Source organism: Myotis brandtii, unplaced genomic scaffold, assembly GCF_000412655.1.
Source record: "Myotis brandtii unplaced genomic scaffold, ASM41265v1 scaffold842, whole genome shotgun sequence".
Classification (NCBI taxonomy): domain Eukaryota; kingdom Metazoa; phylum Chordata; class Mammalia; order Chiroptera; family Vespertilionidae; genus Myotis; species Myotis brandtii.
In genome coordinates, this window is record NW_005371421.1 from 1,177,618 (window position 1) to 1,190,102 (window position 12,485).

A 12,485-nucleotide genomic window follows, 5' to 3' on the forward strand; every position below is an offset into this window, starting at 1 on the left:
GGGGTTCCTCAGCCTGGCCTGTGCCCTCTCACAGTCTGGGAGCCTTTGGAGGATGTCTGACTGATGGCTTAGACCCACTCCCCTGGGCCGGCAGTCAGACATCCTTAGCACTGCTGTGGAGGCAGGAAAGGCTCCTGCCACTGTCGTTGTGCTCACCAGCTGTGAGCCTGGCTTCTGGCTGAATGGCACTCCCCCTGTGGAAGCACACTGACCACCAGGGGGCAGCTGCTTCATTGAGCGTCTGCCCCCTGGGGGTCAGTGTGCATCATAGCAACTGGTTGTTCTGTCAACTCTCCAACATCCCCTGAGGGGTCCTGGATTGTGAGAGGGTGCAGGCCAGGCCAAGGGACCCCACTGGTGCACGATTAGGGCCAGGAAAGGACACGGGAGGTTGGCCAGCCAGAGTGGGACTGTGGGAGGGCTCCAAGGCGTGTCCAGCCCCTCTCGCTCAGTCCCGATCAGCCGAACCTCAGCAGCAAGCTAACCTACCTGTTGGAGTATCTGCCCCCTGGTGGTCAATGCACATCATAGCGAGCGGTTGAGTGGCCTTAGCATTCATTAGCATATTACGCTTTGATTGGTTGAACTGCTGACAAGACGACCAGACACTTATCATATTAGGCCTTTATTATATAGGATAGGTACTTATTTATTGCCATTTTAATTCCGAATGTCTAGGAATTTTCCAATTCTATCTCTATGTCTTCTTCTCCTTATAGCAGTCCCTTTAGTGTTTCTTGTAATGCTGGCTTAGTGGTGATGAACTCCTTTAGACTTTTTTTTTTTTTTTGTCTGGGAAGCTCTCTATTTCACCATCTATTTTGAATGATAGCCTTGCTGGATATAGTAATCTTGGTTTCAGATCCTTGCTTTTCATTACCTTGAGTATTTCATGCCATTACCTTCTGGCCTGTAGAGTTTCTGATGAGAAATCAGCTGACAGCCTTATGGGAGCTCCTTTGTAGGTAACAAATTGCTTTTCTCTTTCTGCCTTTAAGATTCTCTTTTTGTCTTTAATTTTTTATTATGATTTGTCTGGGCATGTTTGGATTCTTCTTGCTTGAGACTCTTTGTGCCTCCTGAACTTGTGTGACTTTTTTTTCACCAGGTTAGGGAAGCTTTCTGCCGTTATTTCTTCAAATACATTCTCTATCCATTGCTCCCTTTTTTCCCCTTCTGGCACATATTATGTGAATATTGTTACATTTCATGTTGTTCCACAGCTCCCTGAAGCTGTCCTCCTGTTTTTTACTTGTTTTTCTCTTTTTGGTTCACTGATTGAGTCATTTTTTCTACATCGTCTTCTAATTCACTTATCCAATCCTCAGCTTCCTCTAATCTGCTGTGTGTTCCTTCAAATGTTTTCTTTATTAGTGCTATGTTATTCTTTATTTCCGAATGTGTTATTTTTCATAGTTATTATATCTTTTTTATGCTGTTGAGCATCTTTACCATCATTATTCTGAACTCTACATCAGATAAATTTCTTCCATTTCATTTATCTTTTTCTGGAGAATTCTCTCATTCTTTCATTTTGGGGTCATTTTTTTGTCTCCCCATTTAGGCTATCTGTTTGGGTTTGTGACTATGTATTACATAGGTCTGCAGGGCAGTGTCAAATGCTCTTTTTGACTAATTAGATCAGACAAAGACTCAGAACCTCCAGAGACCCACCTCTGCCTACAGACTCATTAGATTCAGTCTTGAGTAGCCTTCAGGCAATTGTCCACAGACATGGTGAGCTTATTTTCCATAGGGTGGGGCAGTTGCTTCTGCCTGGAGGTAATTGCTATTCTCAGTCTCCCAATGGGCCTCAGAAACTCCACACTGTGGGGCAAGGTGTTTTCCAATAGGGTGGGTCAACTGTCTTTCCCCAAGCAAAAACCACCTGTATAGCAAAGGTCTGCCTGAGAAAGATGACCTCTGCAGCGTGAGGGTATGACTCAGCACAGGAAACTGGTGTGTCTGCCTTCTGAGCTCTAACCTCAGAGCCCCCAACCCTGGCTTCTGCTCACAACTCCAGTCCACTCTGCCCTCCCACTGCTGGAGCACAAGGTGAGTGGCTGCACACAAAATTTTGTGCATTGGCCCTTTAAGAGGGTGCCTGCATTTTCAGCCATCTCTCCCTGGCAGACAGCAACCCTGCCACTTTCCACAGCCAGATGTTATGTGGGCACCTTTCTCAGTTCTGGTGCTCTCTGCTGGTGAACCCAGCTTGGGGATTAAATTCCAGAGTTTTCCTTGGCAACCCTCCACAGCTGAGATATCTCTCCACAACTTCAGCTGCTGTCTATGGGTCCCTGGCCAGCACTTTCTCACTTCTGCCCTTCCTACCAGTGTCTATGCTGTCTCCACTTTCCATCCTTGGTTATCAGACAGTCTTCAGTTGATTATTCAGGATTTTTTTTTGTATTTACTTGTCATTCCTGTTTGGTTCTGGGAGCGTATTTGTGTAGCATCCACTTGCTCCACCACCATTTTTAATCTCCAATGGTTTAATTTTTATTAGAGATTTTTAAATTGAATTTTAGAGAGAGAGGTAGGGAGAGAGAGAAACATCAATGTGAGAATAAAATATCAATTGACTGCTTCCTGCCCATTCCTACCAGGATCAAGCTTAGAACCCAGGCATGTGCCCTGACTGGGAATCAAACCAGCAACCTTTTGATAAATGAAACAACATTCTAACCAACTGAGCCCTAGCTGGTTGATCTTGACCCCAATTGAAAGTTGGAATATCCTTACTGATGGAAAGAAGGAGCAAGTAGATACTGAGGGCAGTCAAACCCGTGATGCTTGGTTTGTTTGAGGTTGAGCAGTATCCCCTCTGTGGCCTGCTCACTGTCCCTGGCACAGTCCAGGCTTATTTCCCCATTATCTGTCAACCCTGGTTTGTTCTGTTTGAGGCCAGTCAGTGTCTTTCTCCAACTCCATGCCTCCGCCCAAGCTGCTTCTTCTGGGTGTTCGTTTCATTCTGTAGGGAGCAGTTGTTAGAATTTCCCCATTCATTGGGCCCAGCCACTGTTAGTAACAGGAATTTTGGCTACATGGACCCTGACCCTCACATCCTTGGGAAAATAACATGCAGGCAAAGTTTCTCCAGCCAGAGGCTCTTTAACCCTGGCCCTAATTCCAGGGGTTTGGTATTTAATTCACAGGTATTTTGCACATGTGTCCGCTATCAGGCCAGTGGTGGGATGCAGCATCGAACAAAATCAGGTGGGGCCGATAGTCTGTGTGAGGCAGGAGAATAAGAAGCTAGGAAAATTAATTGGCAAGTGAAATAGGGAAACTGAGACAGAGAGCTGAACAAACGGGCTAAGCAATTTACAGCAGATGCAGAAGGTCACCTCCCCAGATATAGCATCTAAGCCTCAGTTGTATTTCAACTCCAGACCCAGAAAAGCAGCAAAATCAGGTGGGCAATGCCAGGACCAGCTGCAATGACTAATGACCCCCCCCCTGCTTTAGTGCTGAGTGGAGACTATGAACATGAAAGGATACACGTGGAAAGCTGATGAATATTCTGTTGAGACCTTCCCTAAACTCCCAGCCTTAAAAAACCTTCAAAACAAAGAACCTGGCATGAGCTTTCCTTCCCGGGAGCATTATCCCGCCTTTCCCTTCCCCTTCTTCTTTCCCCACAGGTGTGCACCTGCTAAACTCTAAGGGTCCCCATAGACTTGCAAACAATGGAGCAATGGACAGTGGCAGCTCACTCCTGAACCTGTTTCCAAGGCTCCCTTTTCTCTGACTTCCCAGTGAGCCAAAGCAGCCCTGCCTAGGCTCTCCTGTTACTGCTTCTATTGTTTCACTGTCCCTAGCTTTAATAAATGTACCCTCAAAATCACCTGGACTTATATTGTGAAATCTTTCCTGCATGAAGTCAAGAACCCACACATTACTGGCCAGCCTGACGCAGACCGCTCAGGGCCAGGTCTTTCGGTAACACAGGAGTCTCCATTGGTAACTGGTGGTTAGATCCAGGACAAGTGCTGTGTGGAAAGCACTGGGTAAGGGAGATTGGGTCTTCCTTGGAGTCTGGAAGATGAGTGAGTTCTTTGTTTGCACTCTTCACCCTGGCTTGCTGGGAGAGCTGGAGAAGCCTGACCTAGCCAATACTGCCTCCCTCACATGCTGCACACCAGCTGTGGTGCTGCCTCACTCCCAGGGGAGCAGCACCACTCAGCATCTGAGGTGTGGTGGAAAGGCAGCACTTTTGTTAAGTCCCAATGCTGCAATGATCTCTGTAAAAGATGGAGCGGGTGCCGCTGTGCACATACCAGCACCCAGTTCTCCACGGGAGGACATTAAGCCCCTAGCAATATTCATCTGCTACATCGGAGTAATGAGCTATAAAGTCAACATTAAAGGTTTAATTATTATTAATGCCTTGCAGTGGCTGGAGTTAATTATCCTGTAGGCATCCCAAATGCATTTCCCTTTTTCTTTCATGTCTTTTCCCTACTGTCATGACCTCACCGAGTGTACTTACTGGTGGCTCAATGGCAACGTTTGAAATCAGTTCCTCCACAGGGCAGCATACACGAAGTGAGAGGGCATGAGGACCGAGGACAGGCAGGGGGCAGAAAGGAAATGGCTGCAGAAAACCCCCCTTAGTCTCCTTGGCTGGGCTGGGGAGGCTGGAATTTCAGAGTTCCTTTGTTTGCGTCCCCCCACCCCACCCCCATAATAATAGCTCACATGCTCCTGGGCCCTAGACATGGACTAACTAGTTAATCTTATAAAAGGCTCTGAAGGTGAAAGGTACTGGGGCAGTGCTGAGCATCACCATTTCTGAGTGCTTCCTCACAGTGAGAACCAGGCCCTAACCCCTGGCTAAACTGCCTCTCAGCACCGTCTCTGACTTTGATATTTTTGCCCTCCAAAATGTGTTTTGCATCTTAAAAAGGTTTACTGCCCCTCTCAGTTTTGCTCTATCAGATGCTGATCTTGGCAGTGCAGTGGGGTTTAGTCACCAGTGGTGTCTCCCTCTCTCTCTGCCCTTCCCACCAAAGGCTGCTGAAGAGCATGGCTGTCTAACCAGACACACTGCAGTCACTGAGGCTGCTCGCTCCCAGCCCTGCCCTCTGACCTCCGGGCCAGGGGGTAGTCAGCCCTGTCCAGGCTGCCCCAGGAACCATGGTGGACTACATGCAGCCCACTTCCTACCCTGCTTCTGCTGTCTCAGAACCTGGACTCGTCCTTTCATGGTTCACATGCTAGAACACCTGCTCTTTCCTCTGTGCAGAGCTGGTACCAGCAGCCTTTCCAGACCTGTGTGAGGCATGCTGGTTTACAGGGGTGCCATGTCAGATAAGTTTGTCACTTCTAACTTTTCCCACTCCCCCACACCCCACCCTGTCTGAGGAATAACCTGAGCATATATGAATTAACAAGCATATGGTAGGGTATAAACCGTGTGCTAGGAGCTCTCCTTGGTCTCAGGACTGTCAGGCAAACACAGCACAGTCTTGTTCTGGGGCCTTGGTGGAATAGGTCTAATCCAGTGGGGAGTGAAGGACAAGAGCCTCCCAGGACAAGGAGAACACAGCCTGGGATGCTGTCTGGTTTGGGGGAGAGAGAAAGGGCATAAGGGACTAGCAAAGACAGACAGTTCAGAATCACATGCTCCTTTGGAACAAGGATGCTGCCCACTGTGGCTGGACACAGACAGTGGGGAGGAGTGCCAAAGGCTGTGGCTGGAAGCTGTGCCAATGTTGGTGTGGAAAGCCCCAGGTTCCAAGGTACCCCTCTCTGAGGGCAGTAGGTAGGTAGGTAAGCAACAAGGTGGTAAGGTCAGCTCTGCATTTGGGCTTGTAACCTCACACTGAGGACCTGCTGGCGGAGGTTTGCAATGGTTTAGGTAGGAGAGATGAAGGGCGGAAGTGTGCGCAGGATTTCTTGGTGAGAATTTAGAAGTGGCATCAGCAGGGTTTGAGGATGAACACTGAGACTGAGGGAACAGGTGGGCTCAGGAAAAACAGAGGGTGCTTATTCACTGGTGGGTCAGAAATTAGGGGGTGGGGGCTTGAGGGACAGACAGTGACTTCATTGAGTTGTGGCACCTTGAGGCAGTTAGATTGACATAAGTCCGGTAAACCAATGGTCATTGGCACCAATTCAATGCCAATAGGAATCCCAAATTTGGGGTGCAATGAAGAAGGAAACTTTATTCAGTTGTGATACAGCACAGCTGTGAAAATAGCAAGGTTGTAAGGTAGCCCTCTGGCCAGGACGCTCTCCAGCTAGAGGGCTCTGCTCCTAGACATCTTTGGTGTTTCATTCAACCAGGGAGCCACAGTCTTCTGTGGAAAGGGAAAATGTGGGAGCTGACTTATATAGACAAGAGTCCTTACCCCTGGTCCCTGATTGGTCCATCTTCATGCAGATGAGGACTCCAAATCCTCAAAATTTGATTGGTCCAAAAGGCACTGTGCTGATTGGTCAGAATAGAGTCGCTTGGCTGAAGCCGTACAGCTCCAATTCACCGGGAAAGCCTCAGTCCTCTTGGTTGAAATAGGATTCCTGGGACTCCTTTACAAGGGCTGTCTCAGATGCAGAAACACCGTGCAGGCAGGCAGTTCAAGTGCAGGCTTCTCCCTGAAGTGCAGTTTACCTGGGAGGCCTCTATTCAGAAGTGGCTGCTCTGCTCTGTTTTTTAAAATTTGAGTGCAGTTAGCCACAGGACTTCTTTCTAGTAAGTGTCTTTTTTTTTTCCTGGGTTCACAGTCCACTGCTCAGAAGAGAAGTTGGAAGCACAGAGAATTTAGAGCCTCCATGTAGAAGCAGATAGAGACAGGGACTGTGAAAGAGGTCGTGCTGGCCAGGGAGGCCTGGGGACACAATGCTCAGACAGGTTCGGCTATGCCCACCCTGGAGAATCAATGAAAGACGTGGAGTCCTCCAAACATCAGGAGTGTGTCCTCCCAGGAACAGGGAAGACATACTACTCCAGAGCACCAGCCCTGCCACAAGGCAGTGCCCGTATCTCTCTTCACTGCACCCAGCCTTGCTGGGCAAGTCGGGCCAGAATTGTACAAAATGCAAGTAAATGGTGCTTACAAGTGTCCTCTGTATCAACAGAGCTAGTAAGCTGGTGGTGAGCAGGCCAGAGTGGCCATGCCAGTGTGTCCTCCACATGGGGTGAGGGGAGGTGCCTGTGTTGAAATGGCATGAAAGTGCAGGCCAAGGGAGGCCAAGCATTTAAACAAAGTACACACTGGCCATTCCTACTCACCCTTGTCCACAGTGAAGAAAGGACCAAAGAGCTTCAGAATTGATGTCTCTTACAATAAATACTGCTTTTGAGCATGGCCCTCTTAGTCTCGGGACCAAAGAAAATGGAGTCTGTTTGTGACAAAGTGACGTTTTCTTTTGTGCACCTAGTTGAGGCCAGTTTTTAAGATTAACAGTAAGTTCTTTTCTTCAACACATCTTATCTCAATGGATCTATCAACTTCTCCATGTGGTCACTGGTAAAAATACTGCAATCACAGAAATAAATGTTATATTTAAGTTTTAAAGTTGTGATGCGCCGAGTTCAAATAGAACAAGAAAGATACTCTGTCATTTTGTAAATTTACCCTGAGGGCTGCAGCAGGCTTTCTCAGCCTCAGTGCCATGGACGTTCTGGGCCGGGTAATGCTGGGGAAAGGGGTACTGTGCATTGTAGGCTGTTTAGCAGCATCCCCGGACTCTACACATTAGATGCCAATAGCACCTATTTCCCAGTTGTGACAACCAAAACTGTCTTCAGACATTGCCAGATGACCTCTGGGGGGCAAAATTGTCCCTGATTTGGAACCCCCAGGCTGGGGACTGACTGGCTCTTGTGTGGCCCCCAGCCTCTGCTATTCTTTTCTGATCACAGTCCTTGGGTTGTAAGTAGCACTTTGCCCGGCTCTCTAAAACTGGGGCCTGTGCCAGTTTACTGTGCATGCAGAGCAAAGCCTGCCAGGAGGAGTGTTGCTGGAAGCAAACTGGTGTTTTCCTCATTGAGTTCTGCAAATCCTCATGTGTTCCATTTAGTTGGTTAGTGGTGCTGTTTAGCAGTTTGACAGCAGGTTCCCTCAGCTCCTGTTGTTGCCATTGCTGACACAGATGTGGGAGGCGGAGGTGCAGCAGGCTAGTAAATCCCCCGCCCCAAGCTCCCCATGCACTCCTGCCTCGGGCTTTTGTGCCTGTATTGATTGATTCAAAGACTAAAGAAATCCTTAGCATGGGCAGCCCTGGGGAGAAAATGCAGCTCTGTTAGGAAAATCATTGAGTTTTGACACAGGAACAATAGTAAGATTTTTGTTTGATTTTCTGCTGGCATAGAATTGACCTTTGGCAAAGCTTACTCAGTTGAACCAGTGTTGGCCACCGGTAAACAAGAGAAAGAGAAACCCAGGTGGCACTGGCCTTTATGAAACAGTGGAGGAGCCAAGGACGTGGACAATGACATCAAGTTTCAGAGCAGTTCAACAACTTACCGCATAAGATGGCCAAGAATTCTGTCTGGGTTCAGAGCTAGTCACTGTTGTAGACCAAAGATGGCAGATCACTTTCGGAAGGGTTACTAACCTTTGACAGGGTAACAGGAACACCCCATGACAGTAAGGGGATAGTATTTTGTGCTCTTCATATTGTCCTTCAGGACCAGACTGCTGTAGGCATCAAAAAATTATGAGTCATGGTTGAGGGGGTCTGTGACAGCTGGGACTTGTTAGAACTTATGAAACATTGAGGACCACAGTCCCAGGGTGGCCTCCACCTTCCACGGCTGGGCTGTCCCTGGGACTGCATGTCACAGGCGTGTACCACGAGTGGGAAGGACACAGTAGTCTGTGCAAGTCTCTTGCCTTCAACTTGAAACCCCCTTGAGGCGTGTTCTGAGTTGCTGGGACGTTTCAGAGATAAGGAGAATTTTGTTGGAAGATAATTGTTGGAATTCTGGCAGATAGAAATAGCTCCCATTGGAGATAGATCAAGTCAGCACAGAGAGGTGGATGAGAACATTCTGGAGTCAGAGCCCTAGGTGGAGATTCTGCCCTAATTAACAGGTGTGGGGCTTCAGGCCAGTTACCTTCTCTCTCTCCATGCCTCAGTGTCCTGACCTGTAAATGAAGATCATTTAGCTCCTGCTTCAGAGACTTTTTCCGCACAGAGTGAGCTGGTGCGTGCCGAGGCCAAGGACAGTACCTGGCCCCTCACATAGACGATTGGAGCGGGAATGACATCATGGGCACCTCTAGTGGACCCTGTTGTCCAGGCAGGGTCATGGGGTTGCATGTTCCTGGGACAGGGGTTTGTTCCTTTGAAACACTCGCCACTCGAGGGCATTCTGCACGTTCCCCGGACACGGAGCCCATGCTCCAGGCCGCCCAGGCAGCAGAAAGGCCACGTTGAGTAACCCGCCTTGTGTTTTGCTTTCAGAATCCTTCCCAGCTTCCCTGTGGCAAAGCCCTCTACAGTTACGAGGGGAAGGAGCCTGGTGACCTCAAGTTCAACAAGGGGGACGTCATCATCCTGAGGCGCAGGGTGGACGAGCACTGGTTCCACGGGGAGCTGCGCGGCACCCACGGCTTCCTGCCCGCCAGCTATGTGCAGTGTCTCCGGCCCCTGCCACCCACCCCTCCCCAGGGCAAAGCCCTGTATGACTTTGAGATGAAGGACCGAGACCAGGACCAGGACTGCCTGACCTTCACCAAGGTAAGCTGGCCTCTGGGCACAGCCCTCGCACAGCAATTCCCCACCCAGAGCCCATGCCTTCCCCCTTGAATCCTGCTTCCGCCCAGGGTCTGAGTCCCACTGGGCCTCGTAGCGGCAGAGGAATCTGTCCGTCTCCCAAGGAGGTTTCGTTGTCTGTGTGAGATGGCACACAGCCTGACACATGGCTGTACCAGGAGCGACAGTCCGCTCTCGGAGCAGGACCCTTCCTCACCTGAGTGGTGTCTATGCGGTGACTCTGGTGGAGGGAATGAAGTCTTTCCCGGGCTCACAGTCTCGATATGCTTTCTTCTTTACTTCTCTAGTTGTAGGACTTCCACTTAGTCACATTTCAGGTGGTTCTGAATGATGGTTGTTCTGTATTTCAGTTGTAATTTTGATGTGGTTGTGGGAGGCAGTGAGTATTGCATTTACCTATGTCACCATCTTAGTTTTCTCTCCTTAACTGGACTGAGGGCTTACTCTGTAATGGTGAATTTAAAACATAAGAGTGGGAATATTAAATCATGAGAGGAGAAAGGAAACTAAGTAGCCCAAATGGTCAGTGGAAATCAACTAAGGTCTCTAAGACAGAGGAACTTCAGTGAAGAGCAGCCTGGCTCCTCATCGAGTACAGGCGAGTTTGTGTGGCTGCGATGCCTTACTGCAGATGCCTTCTTGGAAGTGGGTGCTGAAGTCGTGCACATGCATCACAAAAAGAAAAAAAGCAGATGGCTTTCACTGTTCCTTCCCTGGGCTGTGGGTGAGCATCACTGTTGTGGTGGGTGTGGTCTGGAGGCCCTTTAGAGAGGTGGCATTTGACTTGAGGTTGAGGGGCAGAGCAACTGCCCTGAGAGAATCTTGGGTCTCCTGTTTCTACAGGAAGCTGGATGGACAGGGACACATCTCAGGATGTTTTTTTTTTAATTAAATCTTTATTGTTCAGATTACATTTGTTCCTCTAAAATCCCATTGATCATCCACACCTGGGATGGAGCCCGCAACTCGGGCATGTGCCCTGACCAGGAATTGAACCGTGACCTCCTGGTTCATAGGTTGACACTTAACCACTGAGCCATGCCGGCCAGGCTAGAAATCCTTAAATACAAGTATAGGCACCTGATATTATAAAAAGTCAAAAATTGAATTTTCCATTTAATATTTTCAGACCACAGTTGACCATAGGTAACTGAAACTGTGGAAAGCAAAACCAAGGATAAGGAGGGACTCCTGCATATTATAAATGGAAAACATTTGAGAATCTTTGCAGCTGTAATCACTACATAAAAAAGAGAGCTATCCTGGGTGAAAATGTAAGGGGTGACTGTTTTCACATGTCATATTTCAGAATGGATAATAAACCATTCTTTGAATCATTGTTTAGAATCTTTTCTGGGCTTCAACAGTGCTAACAGATCTCTTGTTTTCTCTTTTGTTGTGTGGATGTCCATGTGGTTGTACACATTGTGGGCTCTGGCAATTCCAGGATGAAATCCTGACTGTGATCAGAAGAGTGGATGACAACTGGGCAGAAGGAATGCTGGGAGACAAGATTGGAATTTTCCCCCTCCTGTACGTGGAGGTAAGGCCAAGCTCTCTCAGGATCGCTTCCCCCCCCCCCCCCCCGCCCCATGTTGTTTATTTCACCAGACCAGGTGTAACATGACTGTGGAGCCCCCTTTTCTAAGAGAGAAAGGCTACTCCACAATGATCTAAGATCAAATAGGGTTTTCATTCACCATGTCAGTGCTATAAGAATTGCTTTGGTCAGGTTTGAGTGGTCTCTCCCAGGCCTGGCTTGAATCATCTCACTCTGGGCACAAAGGAGGGCTCCCCTGTGGACCTTTCCCAGTGTTCATGGGAAACCTGTGCCTGGCACCCATTTTTCTGAGACTCTCTTAAGTACTGTCGCTCTTGTCTTCCCAACCCCAGAGCTCATACCGAGCTGAGGGAAACGTCGCCAGACTATTTGCAATGTCTTCTTGGGACTCTGGATTATTCGGCAAGTTCATCCAACTGCAAGTCCCTAAAGCAAAGATGATTTGAGGCTAATTGGAGGCCTATTAATTTCCTCTCTTTTCTGTTACTATGAAGCACTAGGTTTCTAGTAAGTTTGGGTTGCTGCTGAGGAGGGAGCATCTTGTATGCATGGCTTCTGACCCCCTGTCACCACTGTGTACTAGTGTATGTAGGAGCGTTTGCCCGCAAGTGCACCATTTGTCAGTTTATGTCCATGTGCTGTTCGTGGCTGAGCATGCACATCATCCTGTGACTACTGGAGTCATCCCTGATGAGAGGCAGACCTGGGACTTGGACACAGGTTGTTTGCTCTAACTGAGCCCTTCACTCCCCTGCCCCCCACTAACTGCAGTTCACTCAGCTTCGTAGGTGACGAGGCTGGTTTGCCACACCTACCTAGCGGTGTGTAGGTGCCAGTAGGTGTTTGTTAAACACATCTGGTGATTCCTGTCTCTTGCAGGATGAAGTCCACTTACTTTAGCATGGCATTCAAGGCCCTTTGCAGCTCGACCCTGATCTCTTTTTCCAGCCTTATCTCTAATCATTTCCTCTCCCTTCCCTAAATTTTGTGGTCCTCTCAAATTTATTTTGGAAAAGCTGACTAGGACAGTGATGGCGAACCTTTTGAGCTCGGCGTGTCAGCATTTTGAAAAAACCTAACTTAACTCTGGTGCCGTGTCACATATAGAAATTTTTTGATATTTGCAACCATAGTAAAACAAAGACTTATATTTTTGATATTTATTTTATATATTTAAATGCCATTTAACAAA

At 48.2% G+C, this 12,485-nt stretch overlaps 1 protein-coding gene across 2 annotated transcripts in view; it reads left to right on the forward strand.

Moving 5' to 3' along the window:
* Nucleotides 1-12,485, forward strand: part of SH3RF3 (SH3 domain containing ring finger 3) — a 265,016-nt gene that overhangs the window by 174,536 nt on the left and 77,995 nt on the right. For both annotated transcript variants that reach the window (XM_005884662.2, XM_014532104.1), the window contains exons 2-3: nucleotides 9,421-9,696; nucleotides 11,180-11,275. In XM_005884662.2, coding sequence (XP_005884724.1) covers nucleotides 9,421-9,696; nucleotides 11,180-11,275 — 372 coding nt within the window. The remainder of the gene's footprint in view (nucleotides 1-9,420; nucleotides 9,697-11,179; nucleotides 11,276-12,485) is intronic.